Below are 21,636 nucleotides of genomic sequence, written 5' to 3'. Positions count from 1 at the left end.
TGCTATAGTGAATATTTATTCTCGTTTAAAAACTAGCTTGCATAATTATATGGTTTATAACCATGAATAAATATACATGGGAATACAAGGGCACCGTTTTGTCAGGTGGAGGCAGCAGAATCAATCTCCTTTAAATTTTCGACTAATTTAAAATATGCAGTTTTTTTTATCTCTTAAGATAGTTTTTGGATTTTACCTGCCTAAGACAAGTTCTTATAGATTTTAATTATACACAGTTATTTTCCCTGTGAAAATTCACATAATATTCTCTCTCTCTCTCTCTCTCTCTCTCTCTCTCTCTCTCTCTCTTCTTATATATATATATATATATATATATATATATATGCTTTATATATATATATATATATATATTTATATATATATATATATATATATATATATATATATATATATATATATATATATATATATATATTATATGTATATATGTGTGTATATATATGTATATATATATATATATATATATATATATATATATATATATATATATATATATATATATATATATATATATAATGATACATATCAAAAAAACAAGTAAATCCGGTAGTCCCCCTTTAACTGAGATATAACAACTTTTAAATTCAATAATGCTCAACACTTTGTTTCTGACTGGAGCAAGCATTTCTCCACCCAGACAAGAAGAGAACAGGAAAAAAGGGCCTCCTACACCAACGTCAGTGTTCTCGCTTGCGCAGATCGTTTCGACGCAGGCATATCGACTGAGATGAGCTATTCGCTCAGGCCGCCTGCCCAGGCAGAAAAAACCGCGAAGGTTGTCCACATTAACATACAGGTGTGCCTGAACAGGTCGACTGTGCAGACAGACCTGAGCAGGTCGATGTGCAAGTAGACCTGTGCAGGTTTACCTGAACGTTAATGGCGGCATTGAGGCGGCAAAGCTGAATCCTAGGCTTTTAGAAAGAGAGAGGGAAAAGTCTTTGTGGAATGAACTAACTGAGGAACTCTTACCAGCCAACCGGAGACGAGTTTTAGCGACAGCGTGGAGGAAAACAAGAAAAGCAGGTGATTTACCATGGTGTTGGGGGTCGATGTGGTCCCTTTTTTGGACCATATTCTGAATCAGAAAACCACTGACTGAAACCAGTGAAAAAAGGACGAAAGAGAGGCCCTGTTTATCTGGGAGGTGAACTTAGTAAGAGTGCATAAATTAAAGGATAAACTTCTGAATACAGTTTGTGGGAAAATAGTAGAGCAGAAGCACGAACCTAAACAGGACCCTGTTATGAAGAACCTGAATGGTTAGAAAGATGTGCGCAAGGGTAACAAGGCCAAACGAAAACCTTTTGGAAAGACGGTAAAGCAGAAATAGAAAAAGCAAAGGAGAGAACGCTGACAACGCATGATAAATTGAATCCGTAAGAAGAGGAAAAGGGAAAATGAAAAGATGTGGAAGGAAGTAACAAATTTAGGATGGAGACTACGCTTAGCTTTAGCTTGGCAATTGCAGAAGTATTTTTCCGTATGAAAAAAAAGGGAAACTCAAATGATAAAAACTTGAAAAACATAAGAAGTCTGCCCCAACCTTTTTACCTGAACTTTATTTCATTTTCAAACCTTTTCATATTTACACACTTTCCTCTACTTCTAAAAGACACTATAATAGTTTCTGACGTAACCCTTAGTTTTGCAATATTAATTTTTATCTTTAAAGATAACTAAAAACCCAAAAGGAAATATCAGAGTTTGACCAAGCTTTATTACGTAAATGAATTCATATTTCGGTATTAGACCTGTCTACTGAAGCTTATGGCTGTTTGCTTAAAATAATACACAAAATTTTTACTAAAATGATGGGACTAGAACTCTGTGTCTACGCAAGAAGTTTAGTTCAAAGGTAAGTCTACCCATATGGATCCTTCTTAACACACATACATACATACATACATACATACATACATACATACACACAAATATGTATTTATATATATGTAAATATATATATATATATATATATATATATATATATATATATATATATATATATATATATATATATATATAGCATCATCCAGGTGCCATATCCCCAAGGATGTCGGCAATCATGGCTCGCCACCTCTCTATTTCCGGTCTCTGCAGCAGCTGAGCTGCAGACATTCTTCCTCCAGTCAGTCATTCTCACCAATCCATCCATATTTTTGTTCAGCCCTCTCCTCTCGGCCTCTCCTTCCATTGATTTTACCAGTGAGAGAGAGATGTTCTAGTTCTTGTCTTCTCACTATGACCCACAAACTGCATCTGTCTACCTCTCACTGAAGACAAAAGTCTCTCTCTCAATGCCTACTCTCTCTAATACCTGCTCATTAGTTTTCCTTTCTGTCCATGATATTTTCAGCATCCTTCTCCAAAACCACATTTCTGCAGCCTGTAACCTCTCCTCATCTGCCTTCCTCAAGGTCCAAGTTTCACAGCCATACAACAATACAGACCAAACAAAACATTTCACAAACCTCCTCCTTAGATTCATAGATATTTTCGAGTTGGTGACTAATTTCTTTATCTTACCAAATGCATCTTTTGCCATGGATATTCTCTTCCTGATCTCTTTTTCGCATTTTCCATCCATCACTTGTGACAGTGCATCCTAAATAATTAAAACTATCGGTTTGTTTAACTGTTTCAGCATTAATTCTTATATCTGTTCTTGGGGGATTTCATCTTTGGAGATAACCATAACTTCTGTTTTCTTAATATTTATTGACAGACCTCTTCTCTGCTTGACGGGTGTAAAGTACTGACTAAAGCTTGAAGTTTATCATGAGAGTCTGCAACAAGTGCTGTATCATCAGCATATCTGATATTATTAATATTGACTCCTCCAACCTTAATTCCTTCCATATCTCTGAGATCTCTCATTATCATTTCACTATATAAATTGAAGAGATCAGGTGATAACACACAACCCTGTCTTACACCTCTCTTGATGTGCCGAGTCTCTGATTCGTCATTTTCTACTTTCACTGATGCCTCTTGATTCCAATATAAATTCTTTATCAATCTTAGATCTTTCCCATCGATATTTATCTGTTCCAATATCCTTATAAGGTCTACATGTCTAACCTGATCAAAAGCCTTTTCATAGTCAACAAAACAAACATATAGATCTTTTTCACTTCTATTGCTCTCTCCATCAACATTCTCAAAATAAAAATTGCATTTCTTGTCCCTTTATCTCTCATAAAACCACACTGTTCATTGCCAATCTCTGGGAGTATCTTATTTCTTATTCTATTCAAAACAATCCTTAATATTATTTTTGTGATCTGACTCATGATACTGATAGTCCGGTGTTTATTGCACTCAAGTGTTCCTGGTATTTTTGGCATTGTGATAAATGTTGATTTGTACATCTGTGTTGCAGGCTCTCCATCTTCATATATTCCTTCCACTATTTCCATTAATATATCAATGATGTATTCTCCCAGAGCTACCAACATCTCTGCTGCTATTCCATCATCACCTGTTGCTTTATCGCTTTTCATTTGTTTTAAAGATGCCTCTATCTCTGATCTGATTATACTTGGTCCCTCTCCGTTGTCATTGAAGTCTAGATGTTCTATCTTCTATCATCATCAAACAATTCTCCAATATATTCCGTCCATCTTTCCAATATTTCTTTTGACTCCATTACTATGGTTCCATCCGCTTTTTTGATACCAGTGCTGATACTTCTCTTCTTTTTAAAAGTAATTTCTTTCACCTTATCATACTTTCTCCGTTCATCCCTTTTATCCAAATCTTCTACCTCCTCACAAATCTCATCCATCCATTTCTCCTTTGCCTTTGTGCATTCCCTCTTAATAGTTCTATCCAGAGCTCTATATCTATCTTCATTTTTACCCTTTTGTTGCCTTCTTTCATCCATCATTATCAAGATATCTTCTGTCATCCATTCTCTCCGAGCTCTCCTTTCTGTTGTTGGTATTATTTCATTACCTTCTCTTATTGCATTTTCCATATTTTGCCACTTTTGCTGAGGATGTTGGAGCACTGGGCCTTCCTCCTTAAGCTGGTCATATCTATTTCTTACAATTATATTATATTGGTTCTTCATTTCCTCTGTTTTCAATAATTTCAGTTGCCTCTTTGATTTAGGTGTACTCTTCCTCTGATTTTTCAACTTCACCATCACTGTTGCTACAACTGGTACATGGTCACTATTACAATCGGCTCCTGGGTAGGTTTTCACTTGCTTGACAGAGTTCCTAAATCTTTTATTGATGGTTAGAAAGTCTATTTGGTTTCTAACTCTGTCACCAGGGCTTTTCCATGTCCAGAGATGTCTTGGGTGGTGCTTAAACCAGGTGTTTGATATAATCTGTTCTCTCTCTAAGCACCAGTCTACAAATCTGTTTCCTCTCTCATTTCTTCTACCTAATCCAAAAGGCCCAACAATATCTGCTGTTCTTCCTTGTCCCACCTTCGCATTGAGGTCACCAATAACCATAATTACTTCATGCTCTTTGCACTGCTCTCTTGCCTGATTTAACTCTAGATAAAATTGATCAACATCCTCTTCATCATGTTCAGATGTAGGTGCATATACTTGTATTATGCATATATTGAATGGTGTGGCTTTTATACGCACCAACAAAATCCTGTCAGATACAGCCCAATAGCCTATCAAACATGGTTTCACAGATTTGTCTAACATCACACCAACACCTCTCTCAGCACTCTGGCCTCCCGAGTATATGAAAGTTCCTCCTGTTGAAGTTGGAGAACATCCCACTCCTGGCCATCTAACCTCACTAAGCCCTAATACTTGTAGCTTCATTCTTTCCATTTCTCTCTCTAAATTCATTTTCTTCCAGCCTGATATAATGTTCAAATATTCCAAGTAGCTATCCTATTTTTCTTGTTTTCTGTTGTCTTTGGGTTGTTATTACTTTCTTCTTTCTTTTGGGGCAGTAGCTTGATGGCGGTCAATGCCACCTGGCACCACATGACCAGTTTGACCGGGCGAGACAACCACATCATCCATTCTGACATAGTTCCACTCAACGCCGTTCATCTGCAATCTTTCTTTGTGACGTAGCCATGATTATTCTTGGAAGTTATGCATGGTGAGGTCTTCTGTCTCTTCCATGCTATGGTTATGTCATAGACCTAGCCTTTGCCTAAAAAGGTTGACCATACAAGGCAGTAGGGTTTTAAATTTGGGAGTTTTCCTTCCTCCTAGCCTTTAACTAAAAGTTTATCTGAACCAGTGAGCTGTACTATAAAGGAGGCTTACAGGTACACACCTTGCCTAAGGAGTGACCTGGAGGTAGTTGCAATTCAAGGTAACCTCATTGTGTCTTTGTAAGCTTGCAACCGGATACAGTTTGTACTCATATCAGAGAATATATATATATATATATATATATATATATATATATATATATATATATATATATATATATATATATATATAACTATATATATATACTATATATAATTTTGTCATCGTGACTTTTTATTTCCACAAGTATTAACCACAAATATCGCTACTTTCCAAATCACAATACACGGGAACAACTTAGACCCGTGGGTAATTATACAGTATATACAATTGATAAGTGCTCGTTGCCAGTGGAATTGGAACTGCTGTTTGGTTTTGAAAAACAAGTACATTGACTTTTGACCAGTTTCATCAAGAGGGGTATAAAATGATATCAACTCTGCTGTACATAAGCCTGTCGAATTCAAAGTTTTGTACTTAGACTCGGTATCAATCAACCCACCTCCACCATGATAGCTGACTGGTAAGTTTGTAGCAAGTGGCTAAATATGAATTTTTGTCACATAAGCCATAACATTTTCATATTCACAAATATCAAGCCTCAAATAAAGTTTAATATCAAACTTAATACAACTCGGGAATAACTTACACCTGAGGGAATTATAACTCATAATTAGGTCAGAAATTGTACTAAGCTATCAGAAATTCTCGTGCTCTTACATTTACATGACACCTACAGGTCTAACAACCATTTTAAACCACAATGTCTTCATGATAAAAGGAAAATTGGTGGAAGGGTTTTCAAAGATAATTACGATAAAAAAAAATAAAAATCACACTAAGAAGAACGCATACAAACATTATAGCGGGCGGGGGGAGGGTAGTCAATCATAATCATATTGGCTACTTAACAGCCATTACATGAAATTATCAGCCCAATAATATAAAAAAAATCAAAACAAACATAATAGGGAACATTCAGAGTACAGGTATCTGTATTTATCCCAGCAAAATGGGGAAACGCCCTATTCAAGATAAAAAAAAAAAAGACCAATAATTTGACTAAGTTCCTGCAGGCAACATATTTTAATCAGCTGGTCGATCTATGTTTATTAAATATCACGTCTTTCAGCGGTGAGTATGAACTCTACTGAATTATAAGGTCTAATATAGACTGAGGCGGTTGGAAGACAAGTCTTACGGAGAATAGTAAGGATTAAGATTCCAGTACATACCGTTGAACCCGAAAAGTTACTTAGGCCTATAGACCTGTTTTCATCTCCATTTAATCTTCATTGAAATTAACCCATCATATTCTTTCAAGTATTTACTAGTAACGTTGTTATATTTGCTATGAAATAGAGTATAACTTTGAACATTCTCCCAAGGCAAAGTAGTCTAAAACTGCACACAAAGAAACGCAAATGTTGACTTCGTATAATTATTATTGAGGGATAGGAAGTTTTCATTCACAATTCATTGTGGTGGGCAGTAAATGAAAAACCAACTGAATCTATGCCAATAACTGTTCTTCATTTCTATGGCAGCATTTCTCAGTTCGAACATCGATAGCCGTTCATTTTACCGTAGTTAGCAAACCGTCTTTTTTTTCTCTCTCCCTGTTTCGTTTACCATGGTAAATAGAGCATGAGGAATTATACTTAATAGCAAAGTAAAATGTGGTGTGACAAAATAATTGTTTTACCTTACTTCAAAAAGCAGTGACAGACTTGCCTCTGTTGTCCATGGCCTATGATGGTCGGGCAGAGGGGGTAGTCGGGTTGAAGTGATATGCACTATTAGCATTCTAATTCTAAGGACGCTCGGAAGACACTGACTCAACTAAACTTGAAGTTGATACAGCTACACTGGTCCCTGAACTAGGTATTTCTACGATATTTTGGACCTACTAAATCTGAAAGTGGCGTTTCATTTTTCCCAATAATGGCCATTGAGACACTTGGCAGATGACATCCTGTTTGGCCATATTCCATATCTGTTTGTACAAAGAATTCCATCAACGCCTTCCATGCCTGCTATCCAAGAGCTGCAGTTGCAGACGCTATTAAAAACGCTGCATTGCTGACTGGTAAGTTGCGAAGGCACGAAAATGAAAGTTAAGCCTTCAGAGTCGATGGTCGCGGCCATGCTTACAGTAGGCTTCTTACTCGGTCCCAATCAGGGTTGCCAGATGTCCCAGTCCACATGAGGCCACACTTGATCGAAAAGGCCAGAAATAAGGCCAACCTTAGTATACCATATAGGAAACGTCTTCTATCACAAAATATTTACCTATTTGTTAAGCTTAATAAAGACAAATATCACAAAATTAGCATACAGCAGTTACTCCATGTTATCGTACTATACTCTGCAAAATAAAATTTATGATGCCTACTCACAGTGATGGCCCGTGTGGAGAAGACTTGGATGTCGGCTTTTTAGAAATGCGCCTTGCTCAGCCAGATCCTGGAAGTTGCTGCAGTTGAGATAGGCATTCAGGATGGTCAGTGCTGCTCTTGTAAATGGATCTATTAAACACTTAACATCTTGTCTGTTACTTCAAACTTTTATTGTTCCTTCACTCAAAAATGACTTCTTCAAAATCTTCCATAGTTTCTAAGAGAGCCTGTTCCTCACTTTTGTTTTAATGTTTCCAAGAGAAAATTCTCCCAACAAGTGCATGTGCATTCAGAACAATCTGCACCAGCAAAAATTTCTCACCAGCAGCATACTTTCGAAGTTTTGAGGAGGACTTACTGTGATACCATCATGATCAGGAGCGCATTGCACACACACGTACTAGACCAGTACGAAACATGTATAGCATACGCCTGATGTTAGCATTATGTATGTGATAAGATATTTTGAAACACACTTTCTTTTTTATTAACTAAAAATAATACATACATTTTGGGGACCATATAGAGCTTCAGACTGTTACTCGTCAGTTCAATTCCCCGACCGGCTGATGAAGAGTTAGAGGAATTTATTTCTGGTGATAGAAATTCATTTTCTCGCTATAATGTGGTTCGGATTCACAATAAGCTGTAGGTCCCGTTGCTAAGAAATTGAGGTAAAATAAGTCTAATCCTTGGCCAGCCCTAGGAGAGCTGTTAATCAGCTCAGTGGTCTGCAAAACTAAGGTATACTTAAACTTTGGGGGGAGATGCTGACTACGATGAACAGTGGAAAAGGTCAAAATAACAAGACCTAAATTTTCGAAGGCCATCGTTAAGAGCATCCCAGGGCCAGAAGGCAAGATGGACCCACAAACTTATTTGTTACCCTTTATTGTTATTCCATTATCTCTGATTCCTAGTTTTACACAGAACAGAATAAATATTTTTGGCCAAAGGCCAAGCAATGGGACCTATGAGGTCAATCAGCGCTGAGAGGGTAAAATAGGGTAAAAAGGTTTTGAAGGTGTAACAGGAGGAAAATATCGCAGATGCACTATAGAACAACTGTTAGGAGAGGGTGGAAAGCAAGATGGAAGAAAGACAGTTTTACACATAAGGGCCTTCTACCTTGTGGGCTTACTGATTGATTGTAGCTTAATACCTACCAGGGTCCCTGATGCCAGCCTGCAGTGGAAGCTCTCGTCAGGTCAAGAACCTTTAAGCTTTTTTCCACAAGAATATATACTTACTAATAGTAGTCGGATACCACCTAGTTTTCTTGGGGATCCGCTAGCTCAGGTTTATTGCACATAAGAAAAGTCTGTCGTATAACTTACCACTTCTATTGCATATTATTAATACAGCAATTGTAACTACAAATGGTTAAAGGATCCAAAGTTGTATAAATAAATAATTATGATACACTAACATAATCTCTCTTCTAATGGATGAGTCTTTCTTCCTTCTCTATGGACTAAGCTGGATAGTACGGAAGAGTTTTCCTGATTAAGAGGCTACTGATTCTTCTCGTTGTATCTAGAAGGCGTTAGACATTATATCCAAAACAGAGTTGGGACAGGACGTGTATATGGCAGCACAGTTGCCGTAGTTTTTGCCATAATATTCAGCTGTCATGTACTCGTCGTAAACGGCATTCGGTTCTGGTTTCACAGAAGCTCTGTAAAAAAAAATACAAAGTAGATTCCTAGCATACTTGATAACACAAATTATAGATAGCATTTAAGGAGGCAAAACACTGTGCATTTGCACAGTCATACAAATATCATGAAGTTGTTACTAGTACCACACGGTCAACGAAAATAAACTCACGACAAAATGAGGTTGATGATATCACCGTAGAGGCTCTGCTCGAAAGGTGTTTCGGCTATTTCGCAGAGAGTGCGCAGTGTGCATGCGTGTCCATTGTAACCCATGCTGAAAGTAGAAAATCCACTTTAAATAAGAAAAAAACCTCTGTCTAAGTCTACCGTGGATGGCTGAGGCGTGAGGAATGATAAAAGAATAACAGGGTAAACGAGATATTTCTATCTACAATCCACAAAAAATACATCAAATGCTTTGTAATTTTAACGTGGTATCAATGTGATATTCAAAATAATAATTAACTTTGCGTGCATACGGATAAATGTTTGGATCCCGTCAAACATCCCTGACTGAGGGCAAAGTCACTCAGCAAAACATTGTTTTTGGACAGATTTTGCCTTTCTCTCTCTCTTAAAAAATCTGCCGTATGAAAGCAGCTTTTCTTTTATTCTACAGTAAACCAGTTTTTTGCAATAAGTATATCCCATCCAACCACAAGTAAAATGCTGAAAGAGACTGTATTTGCCGTTAAATGGAATGAAAGCGTGAACAGATTTTTTCCGAGGAGGGACAACACTACAGATCCCAGTATTTCCCAGCGTTGAATTCAGCATACAGGCGAAAACTCGAGTTTTGACGATGGTCTGCAATACGTACATCTCAGGACATAATTCTATGAACTGTCAGGGAGAATATGGACTGAACTGAATATAGAATTTAGGCAAAGGCCAAGCACTGGGACCTATGAGGTTATTCAGCGCTGAAATGGAAATTAACAGTAAATGGTTTGAAAGGTGTACCAGGAGGAAAACCTTGCAGTTGCTCTATGAATCAATTGTTAGGAGAGGGTGGAGAGTAAGAAGGAAGAGAGATAACATGAAAGGGGGTACAATAAAAGGAACGAGAGGGGTTGCAGCTAGGGGCCGAAGGCACACTGCAAAGAATCTTGAGTAATGCCTACAGTGCACCGCATGAGGTGCACTGACGGCACTACCCCCCTACGGGGAAGGAGAATATGTGATTTAAGTTTCAAGTGTATGAGTCATCACCCTGGTAAGAGGTGATAGTGGTGCCAAAATCTGTGGAGATTAATGATTGTTAAACACCACAGTCTATCCAGGCAACCGTAGCAGCAAGATGCTTAGAGTAATGTCATCAGTAGGCCTACTGCTTATTACCTTTACACCAGTCAACACTTATATTCAAATCCCATCCACTGTTTAAAAATTCAAACGGAGTCATCGTAGACCTCCCAACGCCAGCAAATATCATCCGTGGAACTTTGAATAATTATGGCTACAAGGACAATGTCTAGTTATTCAAACTGCTATATAACAAGCAGCAATTGTAAACCTTTTCGTTTACTGACAGCTTGTCATAAATTATTCAGTCTAAGCCTGAAAACGAAATACTTTTTCAGAAATGCAAGACAACCAAAGATGAAGACAAGGAAGCAAATCGCTAATCAACTTACTCATTCAGGAAATTTTCCATTTGGGAGTAGATGTGCTGGCGTTCGCCTTTGCTGTTCTTGTAGTTCCTTCCACTCGCAGTGCTCCTAGTTGGCAACAAAAACACTAGGGTATTTATCATTTCCATGTTACTCGGGGCGCTAATTGCTGCCAAAGGTACGGTTAAGGTAGAAAGTACCTGAGAAGGGAAAAGGATCTTTATTAAACTGTACAATAAAAAAAACCTTTGATTCTAAAACGCACACACCCGTCTTTAAGCCACATGAATTCTGAGGTGCTGTAAGTTAGGATTGTTTTAACTTAGTGTAGTTATAATACTTCTAAAACTTTATCGGTTAGAAAACTTGAAGAAATCTGGAAGAGATTTTACATGGCTGCTAATAAGAAAAATAGACTGCTTTATAGTAATTTTTACAGCAATTACAATGATTTCTGAAACTTTGTTTACCCTAAAAGCTGAAAGTAATCACAGTCTTTCAGATCTACAAATCTTGAAGGGCTGCAGATCAAAGAATTAGGAGTGTTATTACTTTCAGACAGTTGTAAATAATTTCAAGGCTTTATTTATCATAGCATAGTCATTGAAACATGCTAAACATCGTTGGTCACTATGTAAAGTCCCCGCTCAATGCGTTCTCTGTAGAGAATATCCCGTTTTCTGTGGTGCCTTCTCATCGACCCAAGGTCGATCGGAATATATATTTATCATCATAATTGTAAGCTGTATATATGTTGTCTTTCTAAACAATCATGCTTTATGTAAAAGTAACAAGTTATTTATATTATGTGTCAGACATTATTGATCACTATGTTCTCTGTATGAACCTGTCCCGTTTTGTAATAAATTAGTTTGACCTCAGGTCACCTGTAAATCTTTGTACCAGCGGTCTCTGCGAACTATGCAGACGTCGGCATCCCGCAGCTCGCTTTCATCAATAAACCAGCTGTACTTGTCTTCCTGCTCATTATTTCGTACCTCTCTCACAGTGGTGACCCCCGTAGTGGTTCCCAGAAGCCATTAACGGACCGTGAAATGACCATGGACGCAGACATTCCCAACCATGTACAGATTACCGTGAACCTTTCGGAGGCGGACACCTCCCGCTTGCAACCCCCTCCCACGTGCACCTCCACACCAGTACCGCCGCCCCACACGATGACCCCCCTGACAGACCAACCACCAGGGAGAACGCAGTGTCTTGATTCTACAGGTTTGAGGGGCAATTCAGAATAGCAGGCCTGACTGACGAGGTGTTGAAGGCGAACATCGCCATTAATGCCCTCCCGGAGGAGATATATAAGATAGCCCCTTGGTTGATAACGATGTCGGTCCCCGCCACCTTCCAAGAATTGAAATCCACTCTTGTCGAGACCTGCTCCCTGCTGGTCTCCAAGAGAACTGCCCGCACCCTCGACCTTGCCCTCAACTCCCAGCAGGAGGGAAACCTCTTGGAAGTGTGGCATGCCCTCCAGGACCTCCTCCTCCTCCCTGAGACTGACAGCAGCGGCAGGCGCAAGGAAATCAGTCTGTCAAGGGAGATCTTCCTGTGGCAGTACTGCCGGAGGTCTGTGGGCAGATCACGGACATGTACACCCTGCCAGTCAAGGACCTAATTAGGTTGCCGCAGCAGCTGATGGACTCCACAAAGGCGGAAAAGCGGACGACCACGCCCGCACACTCTGCCAACTGCCCCCTGCCGGAGGACCCCACCACGGAGCCTGTCAACTCCATCGAGCAGAAAAGGTCGTCCCACCAGCAGAAGAGGGAGGGGCTGGGGTTATGCTACTTCCACCAGAGGTTCTTCCCTTCAAAAAACGGAGGAGGCGGCGGCCAACCCCACAGGCTGCCGTGGCAGCATCAACAAAAACACCCAAGGGCCCCATACCATTTAAGTTCTACGTCCATTATTTATTTATCTTCCAGCAGGATGATGTTGGTCGACACTGGAGCCATGCGTTCAGGAGAGGACCGCAGACGCCTGCCGGACCCGACTACCTACCTGAGAGCCGCAAACGGGTCCCCCATCCTCTCCTATGGCACCAAGCTCCTGTCGATCTCCATCCTTGGCCAGAGGTACAGCTGGGAGTTCATCATCTGTTCCATCGCGCCCCACCAGTATGGTTCCCTCCTGAAGGAGTTCCAGGAGGTCTTCAAACCCGAAGCTCCACCAGATGCCTGGGACTCCTGCCAAACAGGGGATATACCACTATATCAAGACGAAGGGGCCACCGACACACGCAAAGTTCTGATGGCTTCCCCTGCAGCACCTTCATGAGGCCAAAAAGGCCTTCGCAGAGATGGAAACGATGGGCATATGCAAAAAGGCTCCCAGCCCGTGGGCCTCCTGGAGGCCCTGTGGCAACTACAGGTGGCTGAACCTGGCAACAGAACTGGACCACCACCCCCTGCCGAACATGCAGGACCTGACGGCCTCTTTCCACAGGGCCAGGATATTCTCCAAAATGGACCTACTAAAATCTTATTTTCAGACCCCAGTAGCGCCGGAGGACATCCCCAAAACTGCCATCGTCCACCTTTGGCCTGAGGAATGTGGGCACGGCCTTCCAGAGATTGATGGACAGCATTCTGGGGGACCTGGAATTCTGCGTCTGCTACATCGACAATATCCTCATTTTTTCCAGATCCCGGGAGGAACACCTGCGACACATCTGAAAGGTCCTGCAGTGCCTGCTGAAAGTGGCCTCGTCATCAGGTTTGACAAATGCACCTTTGACGTCAAGAAGGTGGAGTTCCTGGGCCACAAGATATCCCCAGAAGGCGTCTGCCCAATGCCGTCGAAGGTCGGAGCCGTTGGGAAGTTCCCCACCCCTACCTCCATCAGGGGGGCCGCGCAAGAATTCATCCCGGGGATTGCTCACACCATGGCCCCCCTTGACGGAGGTCCTGAAGGGATGTCCAAAGACTTTAGTGTGGGGCCCCGACCAGCAGAAGGCTTTCCTCCTGACGAAGGCAGCCCTCGCCAAAGCAACATCTTTGGCCCACCAAGACCCCAGTGCTCCCTTCCAGCTGACAACGGACGCCAGCAATGTCGCCTGAGGAGCAGTCCTGGAACAGGTCATCAGAGGGACCCCTCAGCCCATCGCCTTCTTCAGTAGGAGGCTAAACCCCGCCGAGTCCCGCTACAGCACCTTTAACCAAGAACTCTTCACAGCATACCAGGTGGTACAGCACTTCAAGTTCCTCCTGGAGGGGACGCCCTTCACAATTTGGACCAACCACCAGCCGCTGGTCCACTCCTTCACGAAGCTGGGCGACGCATGGTCCTCTAGGCAGCAGTGGCACCTCGCAGCCATCAAGGAGTTCACCTGCACCATCAAATACCTCCCTGGCAGGAAGAACCTGGTGGCTGACGCCCTCTCGAGGATCGAGATCGATTCCGTACAGCCGGGGACCACTCACCACAGCACCACCACCCACAACCCTGCAGCCAGCGGAATATTGGAAAGGTTCAACAGGTCTCTGAAGGCGTCCCTCATGGCTCGTTGCTCCTCCGAAAACTGGGAGTACCAGCTGCCCTGGGGCTTCCTCGGGTTGAGGAACCCCAGAGCCAACGGCAACCCCTCCTCAGCAGAAAAAGTCTATGGGGAGAGACTCTAGTAGTCCCAGGGGAACTCGTCGCAGAGGACAGGGACGGCATAGGGATGCAGAGGCTCCGTGACAGGGTTGGAAAGTTCGTCCCATGCCAAAAGACATTCACCAACAGGACATCCCCCTTCATGGCCCCCGGGTTGTCCTCCGTCACCCACGTCTTCGTCAGGGACGACGCCGTATGCCCACCCTTTACTAGACCCTACAGAGGACCTTTCCTTGTACTGGAAAGGAACAAGAAGGCATTCCGAATATCCATCCATGGGCGGGAAGACTGGGTGTCAGTAGATCGTCTCAAACCCGCATTCCTGGAGGGGGGCAATGGAGGCGGACCCCAAGACCTCCTGCGGGATGCAGCAGCCCCTCAAACAACCCCGGTTGCAGGAAGGAGGCAAGGGCGTCCCTTAAAAACCCAGAAACCTGATGGAAAGGCACCCCCAACAAACCACTGCAGAGGACACTGGGGAAGGCGACCGCCCTCTCCAGTTGACATCGAGAAAGCGAGGCCCCCTTCGTCGCCCCAGCAGATACCTGGTTTAATCAGACGTTGCCTTTGTTCGGGGGTGGGGGGGTGGGGAAGAGTATTGTAAAGTCCCCGCTCAACGCGTTCTCTATAGAGAACATCCCGTTTTCTGCAGTGCCTTCTCATCTACCTAAGGTAACACCCTTTTTAATTTTATATATCTTATAATGTATATTTTCTTTATTATTTTCTTTAATTAATTTACTAAATCTTCATTTTTCAGATATTTTATACAACCATGAGATTAACAAAGGAACAGAGAGTAAAAGCAATTCAATTGTACTATTAAAACAATAAAAATGGTGCTGAAACCGCAAGATTGATATCAGCTGAATTTAACATCCCAAGGGTGCAAAGCCGAAATATCACAAGCTTGACTAGAAAATTTGAATCCCCAGGAAGTATAAGTGATGCTCAAAGAGCGGCTAGGCCAGTTGTTGCAACAAGCTTAGAAAAGTCCAATGAACTACAAGAATCATTGCTGCGTTCTCCTCCAAAATCCAGTAGGCGTCTTTCTGCAGAGTTAGCAATTAGTGATAGGAGTGTTCACAGAATGCTGAAGAAGCTAAAGATGAGACCTTATATTCCACTTGTGCTTCAAAGTTTGCATGATGGAGATCAAGATAGACGATTGCAATTTTGTGAAATCTTTATGACTATAGTTAATGAAGATGTAACCTTCCTTGACAAGATATGGTGGTCAGATGAAGCAACCTTTAAGTTAAATGGACATATCTATCGCCATAATTGCGTGTATTGGAGCAATGATAATCCTCATGTCATCTTGGGAAAGGATATTAATTTACCAGGAGTAACAGTTTGGGCAGCCATTTCTTGCATGGGATTAATAGGTTTGATATTCTTTGAAAGTACTGTGAATCAAGGTAATTATTTGCATATGCTACAAACGGAATTTTGGTCAAGAGTTGAAAATCAAAATTATATTTATTTTCAACAGGATGGAGCACCTCCCCATTATGGGATAAGAGTTAGGGAATGGTTAAATGAAAATTTTGAAGGTCGATGGATAGGACGATGAGGACCAGTTGAATGGCCATCACGTTCACCAGACCTAACACCACCGGACTTTTTTTTCATGTGTATTGAAAGATCAGGTTTACAATCTTAAGCCGAAAACAATTCCAGAATTAAAGAATGCAATTTCAGATAAATTTTCTTGAAATTACCATTGAAATGTGTAAAAAGTTTGTAAAAGTGTTGCTGGTAGAGTTCAGAATTTTATGGAACATGAAGGGGAACATTTTGAACATCTCAAATAAATGACTAAATTCTAAAACTTTATATCTTTTGTTTTTTTTTTTTTTTTTTTTATTTGGTTTGATTTCATTTGTATTGAGCATTATTAAACCGAATAAGCATTATATTAATTTTGTTAATATATTATATTAATGTGTTAACCTGTGGCAATACATTCATGTTCGAAAAAATAAAGGATAATCAAAAAGGCTTTAATTTTGTTCCACTTAAACAAAGGGCGTTACTTATGCCGCACCCCGTATATTTATCATCATAGTTGTAAACTATAAATATGTTGTCTTTCTAAACAATCGTGCTTTATGTACAAGCAACTAATTATTTATGTTATGTGTCAGACATTATTGATCACTATGTTCTCTGTATGAACCTGTCCTGTTTTTGTAAGAAATTAGTTTGACCTCAGGTCACCTGTAAGTCTTTTCACCAGCGGTCTCTGCGAACTACGCAGACCTCCGCATCCCGCTTTATAAGCAGCTCGCTTTCATCAATAAACCTGCTGTACTTGTCTTCCTGCTCATTATTTCGTACCTCTCTCACAGCTACTCACTGTAACCTGGCTTCCACTTGGGAATGAGATGAAACGTCTTGCCCTCTTTTTAGCCACTGAAGTTCCGAGGTCGTTTTCTTCCAGCCACTTGGGGACATCATTGACCCTCCGGCCTGCGAAGAAAATCCACCGATTACTAACTTACCGTATTTTTTTGTTTTTTACTTTAACATTACAAGGCTTTTAAAGTATTCTGATTAAGAGATAACGAAATATACCCAGATAAAATTCTTACCACTTGAAATACCATCGTGTTTTCTGAAACACAAATTTACAATTAAAATTATTTTTTTTTAACAGGTAATGGCGATGCCATCGGTGTAGAAGATAAGGAAGTACGATGAAAGAGGAATGGGTGCATAATTTTTCGACTTACACAATACCATTTAAAAGTGTTTATGTTATTCATCCGGTTGTTACTTTCCTGAAATAGATTTGACATTTGGGTGCTACTACTGCTGAGGCAGTTCCTCAGTGGACGGGTTGGTATCGATCTCGGCTAGCACTCTGCTGGACCCGCGTTCGTTTCTCCGACCAGCCAATGAAGAATTAGAGAAATTTATTTCTGGTGATAGAAATTCATTTCTCGTTATAGTGTGTTTCGGATTACACAATGACCTGTAGATCCCGTTGCTAGGTAACCAGTTGGTTCTTAGCCACGTAAAATAAATCTAATCCTTCTGGCCCGCCCTAGGAGAGCTGTTAATCAGCTCAGTGGTCTGGTCTGGTTAAACTAAGGTATACTTAACTTTTACTGCTGAGGTTAAATTTTCGCTTGTTTATACCTGCTGTGTATTTGCCTAAGAACACCGGAATACAGTTCCCAGCCTCAAAGCCATGGTAATTGACGTTCATATCGATAAAAACTGAAAGCATCAGACTAAACTATTACCCCTAAGAGCTCGGGGTGGGTAATATATGTAATGAACATGGCGACTCTTTCTCTTGCATATCAATAAATCATTAGGTTGAAATTAAACCCAATCGGTGACAGCGATAAATTACCGATGAGTGATCATGACAGGTTTTTAAAACCTCGAAGATCCAAAACAACGCAAAAAATTTGATTTAGCTAACAATGAAAATGTAATTAAACAAACTTTTTTTTTTATAAGGAAATTTTCTCATGAAGGCCTTTCGCGTTTCAGGATAAATAATTGCGAAAATTATGTTTTTAATGGTATATTTTGGGGAATGGTCGTTGTCATTACTTACCGTTAGATGATGTGCGTTTGCAGCATGTCAAAAACTTTACCTTAATGAATAGATTCAGTTTTATTCATCAGCTCCTATCCTGTTTTTTTATTTAAAAAACAAGCACAGTCTTTATATTTCTAATTTCTTGCTGAGAGCGAATGTCTGTTTACCATAAGTAGTGTAGACTAAGGGAATAACCCATAGAGGGCTCCTTATTATATATATAAATATAAATATAAATATAAATATATATATATATATATATATATATATATATATATATATATATATATATATAATATATAGTATATGTGTGTGTGTATACACATATATTAATTTTTGGATGCATCTTTTCATTTAGCATAATTTTTTTTCTCTCTCATTTCTCTGACCACCGCCGGTAGCATTTTACGAAATAATCGACTGACCACCAGGTACTAAATCACTCATGTTGAGGTCCAATAGCTTTTAAGGAACGTGACTTTCTTGTCTGAGATCCTTGAAGCTTTTCTTCTGAGAAAGGAGAACACTATCGCTACACTGAGAGAGAGAGAGAGAGAGAGAGAGATTATGTTATTTGTATCATACAAAGATTTTCACAGGAAATCCTTGTAAAAAAATGTTATCAACGATAACGTTTATAAAAACGGCTATCAACAGAAACGTTGGATGAGAAAAGTCCACGCCATCCATCCCTTTGACGTGAAGCTGTTTCTTCGGATAACTCTTACTCTTCTGGAGTCAGCACTTTAATCCCTGTGACCCAAGAAAGGGTGGACCAGATATCCTGAGAGGACTGGGGAATACTCGAGAGCTAAAACCTAATTTGTGTCTGTGGGAGTATTGACCATCTCTGATTCTGATTACTGTAGTCTTAACTTACAGCTAAGCTCTGATAGTTCTGATATATCTGTCTGCTGTACCTAAGCAAAAGGATGTCAAGTATCAGAAGCTAAGAAAATGGGCTTCATTTGAAAATTTCTTATTACTGCCTCTTCTTACCTTTTTCATTTCTTTCTTTCTCTACTCCTACGCCATCTGTCTATATGCTTGTCTAATTTTTTGTCTGTTCTCCATCCTTTATCACAAAAGGGTCACTCCTGAAATTTCTTGTATAAGGTATTTGCCATCATATCTGGAATCAGCCCACCCGGTGGAAACGCACGAGAAAATCCATTTCCCTGTGCAGGTTCATCATAGGATCCGTAGAAAGTCGAATGGAATTAGAAAATGAAACGCAAATTCTACTACCACATGGATAGCTGAAACAAACTAATGAAATTTGGAAAATTTTGAAAAAGTACCATTTCAAGGGCCACTCACACTTACCGTCCAGACCGTTGTCAAGCATCTGATCAGACTTTCATGAGAGATCTGGACACATTTTTAACTGTCCTCTATTTCCCAGTAAAAAGGTTTCACGTAAGTTCCTGGGACTCGGTTTTTAAAAGGTTTCCACCATATTTATTACTTTATCCCTGATTTCATACATGGAGCTGCTTCTTAATACGATGGTTTTGGAGACCAAATAGATGGGGATTTTACATTCTGAAAGGAGACTTGCTGTAAAAGCCTATGAATTCGAATGATCCTTTCCCGTGGAGTTGAAGGTTTTCCTAAAACGAGACTGCGATTTTCCTTTTCGTGCAGCTTCTGGGTGGAGAAATGTAAACTAAATTTCTTTTCATTGTATTAATTCATACCTTTAATTACAATTGGCAAATTAATATGAGCAAAACAAGGAAAGTTTAAAAGATACTAGAAATGAACAGGCATTTTGAGCCTTAGGTAGTTAGCAAAAAAGAACCTACCCGCGCCTGTCCTGAGAATTTTATACTGTTGCCGTCAAGGTCGAAGTACCACCAGAATAGTCTGGAAACTTCAGAAAACACTTTTTCCACATAAGACTATTCTCCAAATTTCATGGAAAGAAAAATATACCAGGTGGATGAATGCACAAATGAAAGACACGTAACTTTGCCTGACAGAAATCATTATTTATTTTAAAAAATTAAACTTGACAGGATTTTAAGTGAAATACTGTATATCCTTTGAACAGATGTTGACGAGCGGGAAGTAAAATAGACTTGACAAACATTCAAGTTAATGCGGAAACAAATTTTACATAGACCATAGTGTTTCTCGTTAAGAATTAGCAATATTAATTAACCTTTGCTTTTAAAAACCTGTAAACATACACTCATACAGTCCGACGAAGTAATACTCACCTACATCAGTAACCAGATCAGTTGCCTGAGTCTCGAGACACTTCACGAGAGACCCGGCATGGATGAAAACTAACAGTCGTAGTACGACGGACCACGAGCTTTCGACGGAAGTAATTCCTGAGAATTTCATGGTGGGTTTATTTCTTTCTTTGGAAAAATGATAACAAGAGACTTGATCTCTTTTATTTTTTATGAGAAAAGCTGTGGAAAACGGAGACCGGTAAGTCAGAAAACCTGAGGTAACGTTTTCTCCAACTTCAGACGTCTGTTAAGGAAGCAGCTAAGAAAGAGAATCAATGAACTTCGGAAGCGATCCTGCAAGACACTAAATCCAAGACGAACTATTCGAGCCTTATAAAGGCCCCGTTGTAATCAGCAACCTAAAGGTAATTGCTCCTTTGACAAGAGAAATTCCATCGAGATGTTAACGATAATGAACATTATTATCCTCAAGTGAACGGACCTACTTTTGTGACCTACTAAGATGTCCAGTGCCTCAGCGTTTACACAGATGCTTTGCCGTTTTCCTCCTTCATCATGTCAATATGGTAGTAATTACAATTTCTTCTTCATCATGCCAATAATCTAGAAATTACAACGTAAGATTTATGACATTAATATTCTTTCGAGCCATCTGTAGTGGGCATTAATATTCAAGACAATGGAACAACCATTCGTCAAGCTCTTCAGAAACACAGGTGGAGTCTGCTTGTCATGAAATCAGACATTTCGCAGGGATTTGTTTTTTTTAATAAAACAGGTGACAACGTCATGTGGACAAAATATATTTTTTAAAAATTATGAAAAACAAGTTTATATTTCCGTGTTTTATATACTTATACACGCAAACACACATACATATAATATGTATATGTGTTTATAAATATGCATGTGTATGTATATATATATATATATATATATATATATATATATATATATATATATATATATATATATATATATATATATATATATATATATATGTATATATATATATATATATATATATATATATATATATATATATATATAAAGTTTTTCTTTTAATAAGACAATTCTGTTCAAAAGTAGAACATTGTGGAAGCTTAAAACTGAAGAAAAATTTTAAAATTCACTCTCAAAGACTCAAGAACTTAGATATAAAAATTAGCTAATCGCTTGCTGTTAAGTATAAACAAAAGAAGGTAGTGTGCAGGGCTTTATATATATATATATATATATATATATATATATATATATATATATATATATATATATATATATATATATATATATATATATATATATATATA

General features: G+C 39.4%; 1 protein-coding gene and 1 long non-coding RNA gene across 2 annotated transcripts in view; both read right to left on the bottom strand.

The window, feature by feature from the left end:
- The window catches only part of LOC136835935 (uncharacterized), a 32,009-nt gene extending 10,755 nt beyond the window's left edge, over window positions 1-21,254 (bottom strand). The window contains exon 1 of the long non-coding RNA XR_010852305.1: window positions 20,345-21,254. This is a non-coding gene — a long non-coding RNA (uncharacterized lncRNA). The remainder of the gene's footprint in view (window positions 1-20,344) is intronic.
- Window positions 9,113-11,120, bottom strand: LOC136835934 (uncharacterized). The gene is made up of 3 exons (XM_067099812.1): window positions 10,964-11,120; window positions 9,496-9,600; window positions 9,113-9,343 (listed from the first exon to the last, which is right to left on the bottom strand). The coding sequence occupies exons 1-3, from the start codon at window positions 11,086-11,088 to the stop codon at window positions 9,202-9,204; spliced, it is 372 nt and encodes a 123-aa protein (XP_066955913.1). The 5' UTR covers window positions 11,089-11,120; the 3' UTR covers window positions 9,113-9,201.
- Window positions 21,255-21,636: the final 382 nt, after the last annotated feature.

This window comes from Macrobrachium rosenbergii, chromosome 55, assembly GCF_040412425.1.
Source record: "Macrobrachium rosenbergii isolate ZJJX-2024 chromosome 55, ASM4041242v1, whole genome shotgun sequence".
In the NCBI taxonomy this organism is placed as follows: Eukaryota; Metazoa; Arthropoda; class Malacostraca; order Decapoda; family Palaemonidae; genus Macrobrachium; species Macrobrachium rosenbergii.
The sequence above is the reverse complement of the archived record's forward strand: the minus strand, read 5'-3'. Positions and strand labels throughout refer to the sequence as shown.

Excerpts from the sequence above, each read along its gene's own strand:
- LOC136835934 (XM_067099812.1), bottom strand. The coding sequence starts at position 11,088 with ATGGAAATGATAAATACCCTAGTGTTTTTGTTGCCAACTAGGAGCACT. Across the intron at positions 9,601-10,963 it reads ATGGAAAATTTCCTGAATGA|CATGGGTTACAATGGACACG; the intron begins GTAAGTTGATTA and ends TTCTACTTTCAG. Across the intron at positions 9,344-9,495 it reads ATCATCAACCTCATTTTGTC|AGCTTCTGTGAAACCAGAAC; the intron begins GTGAGTTTATTT and ends TTTTTTTTACAG.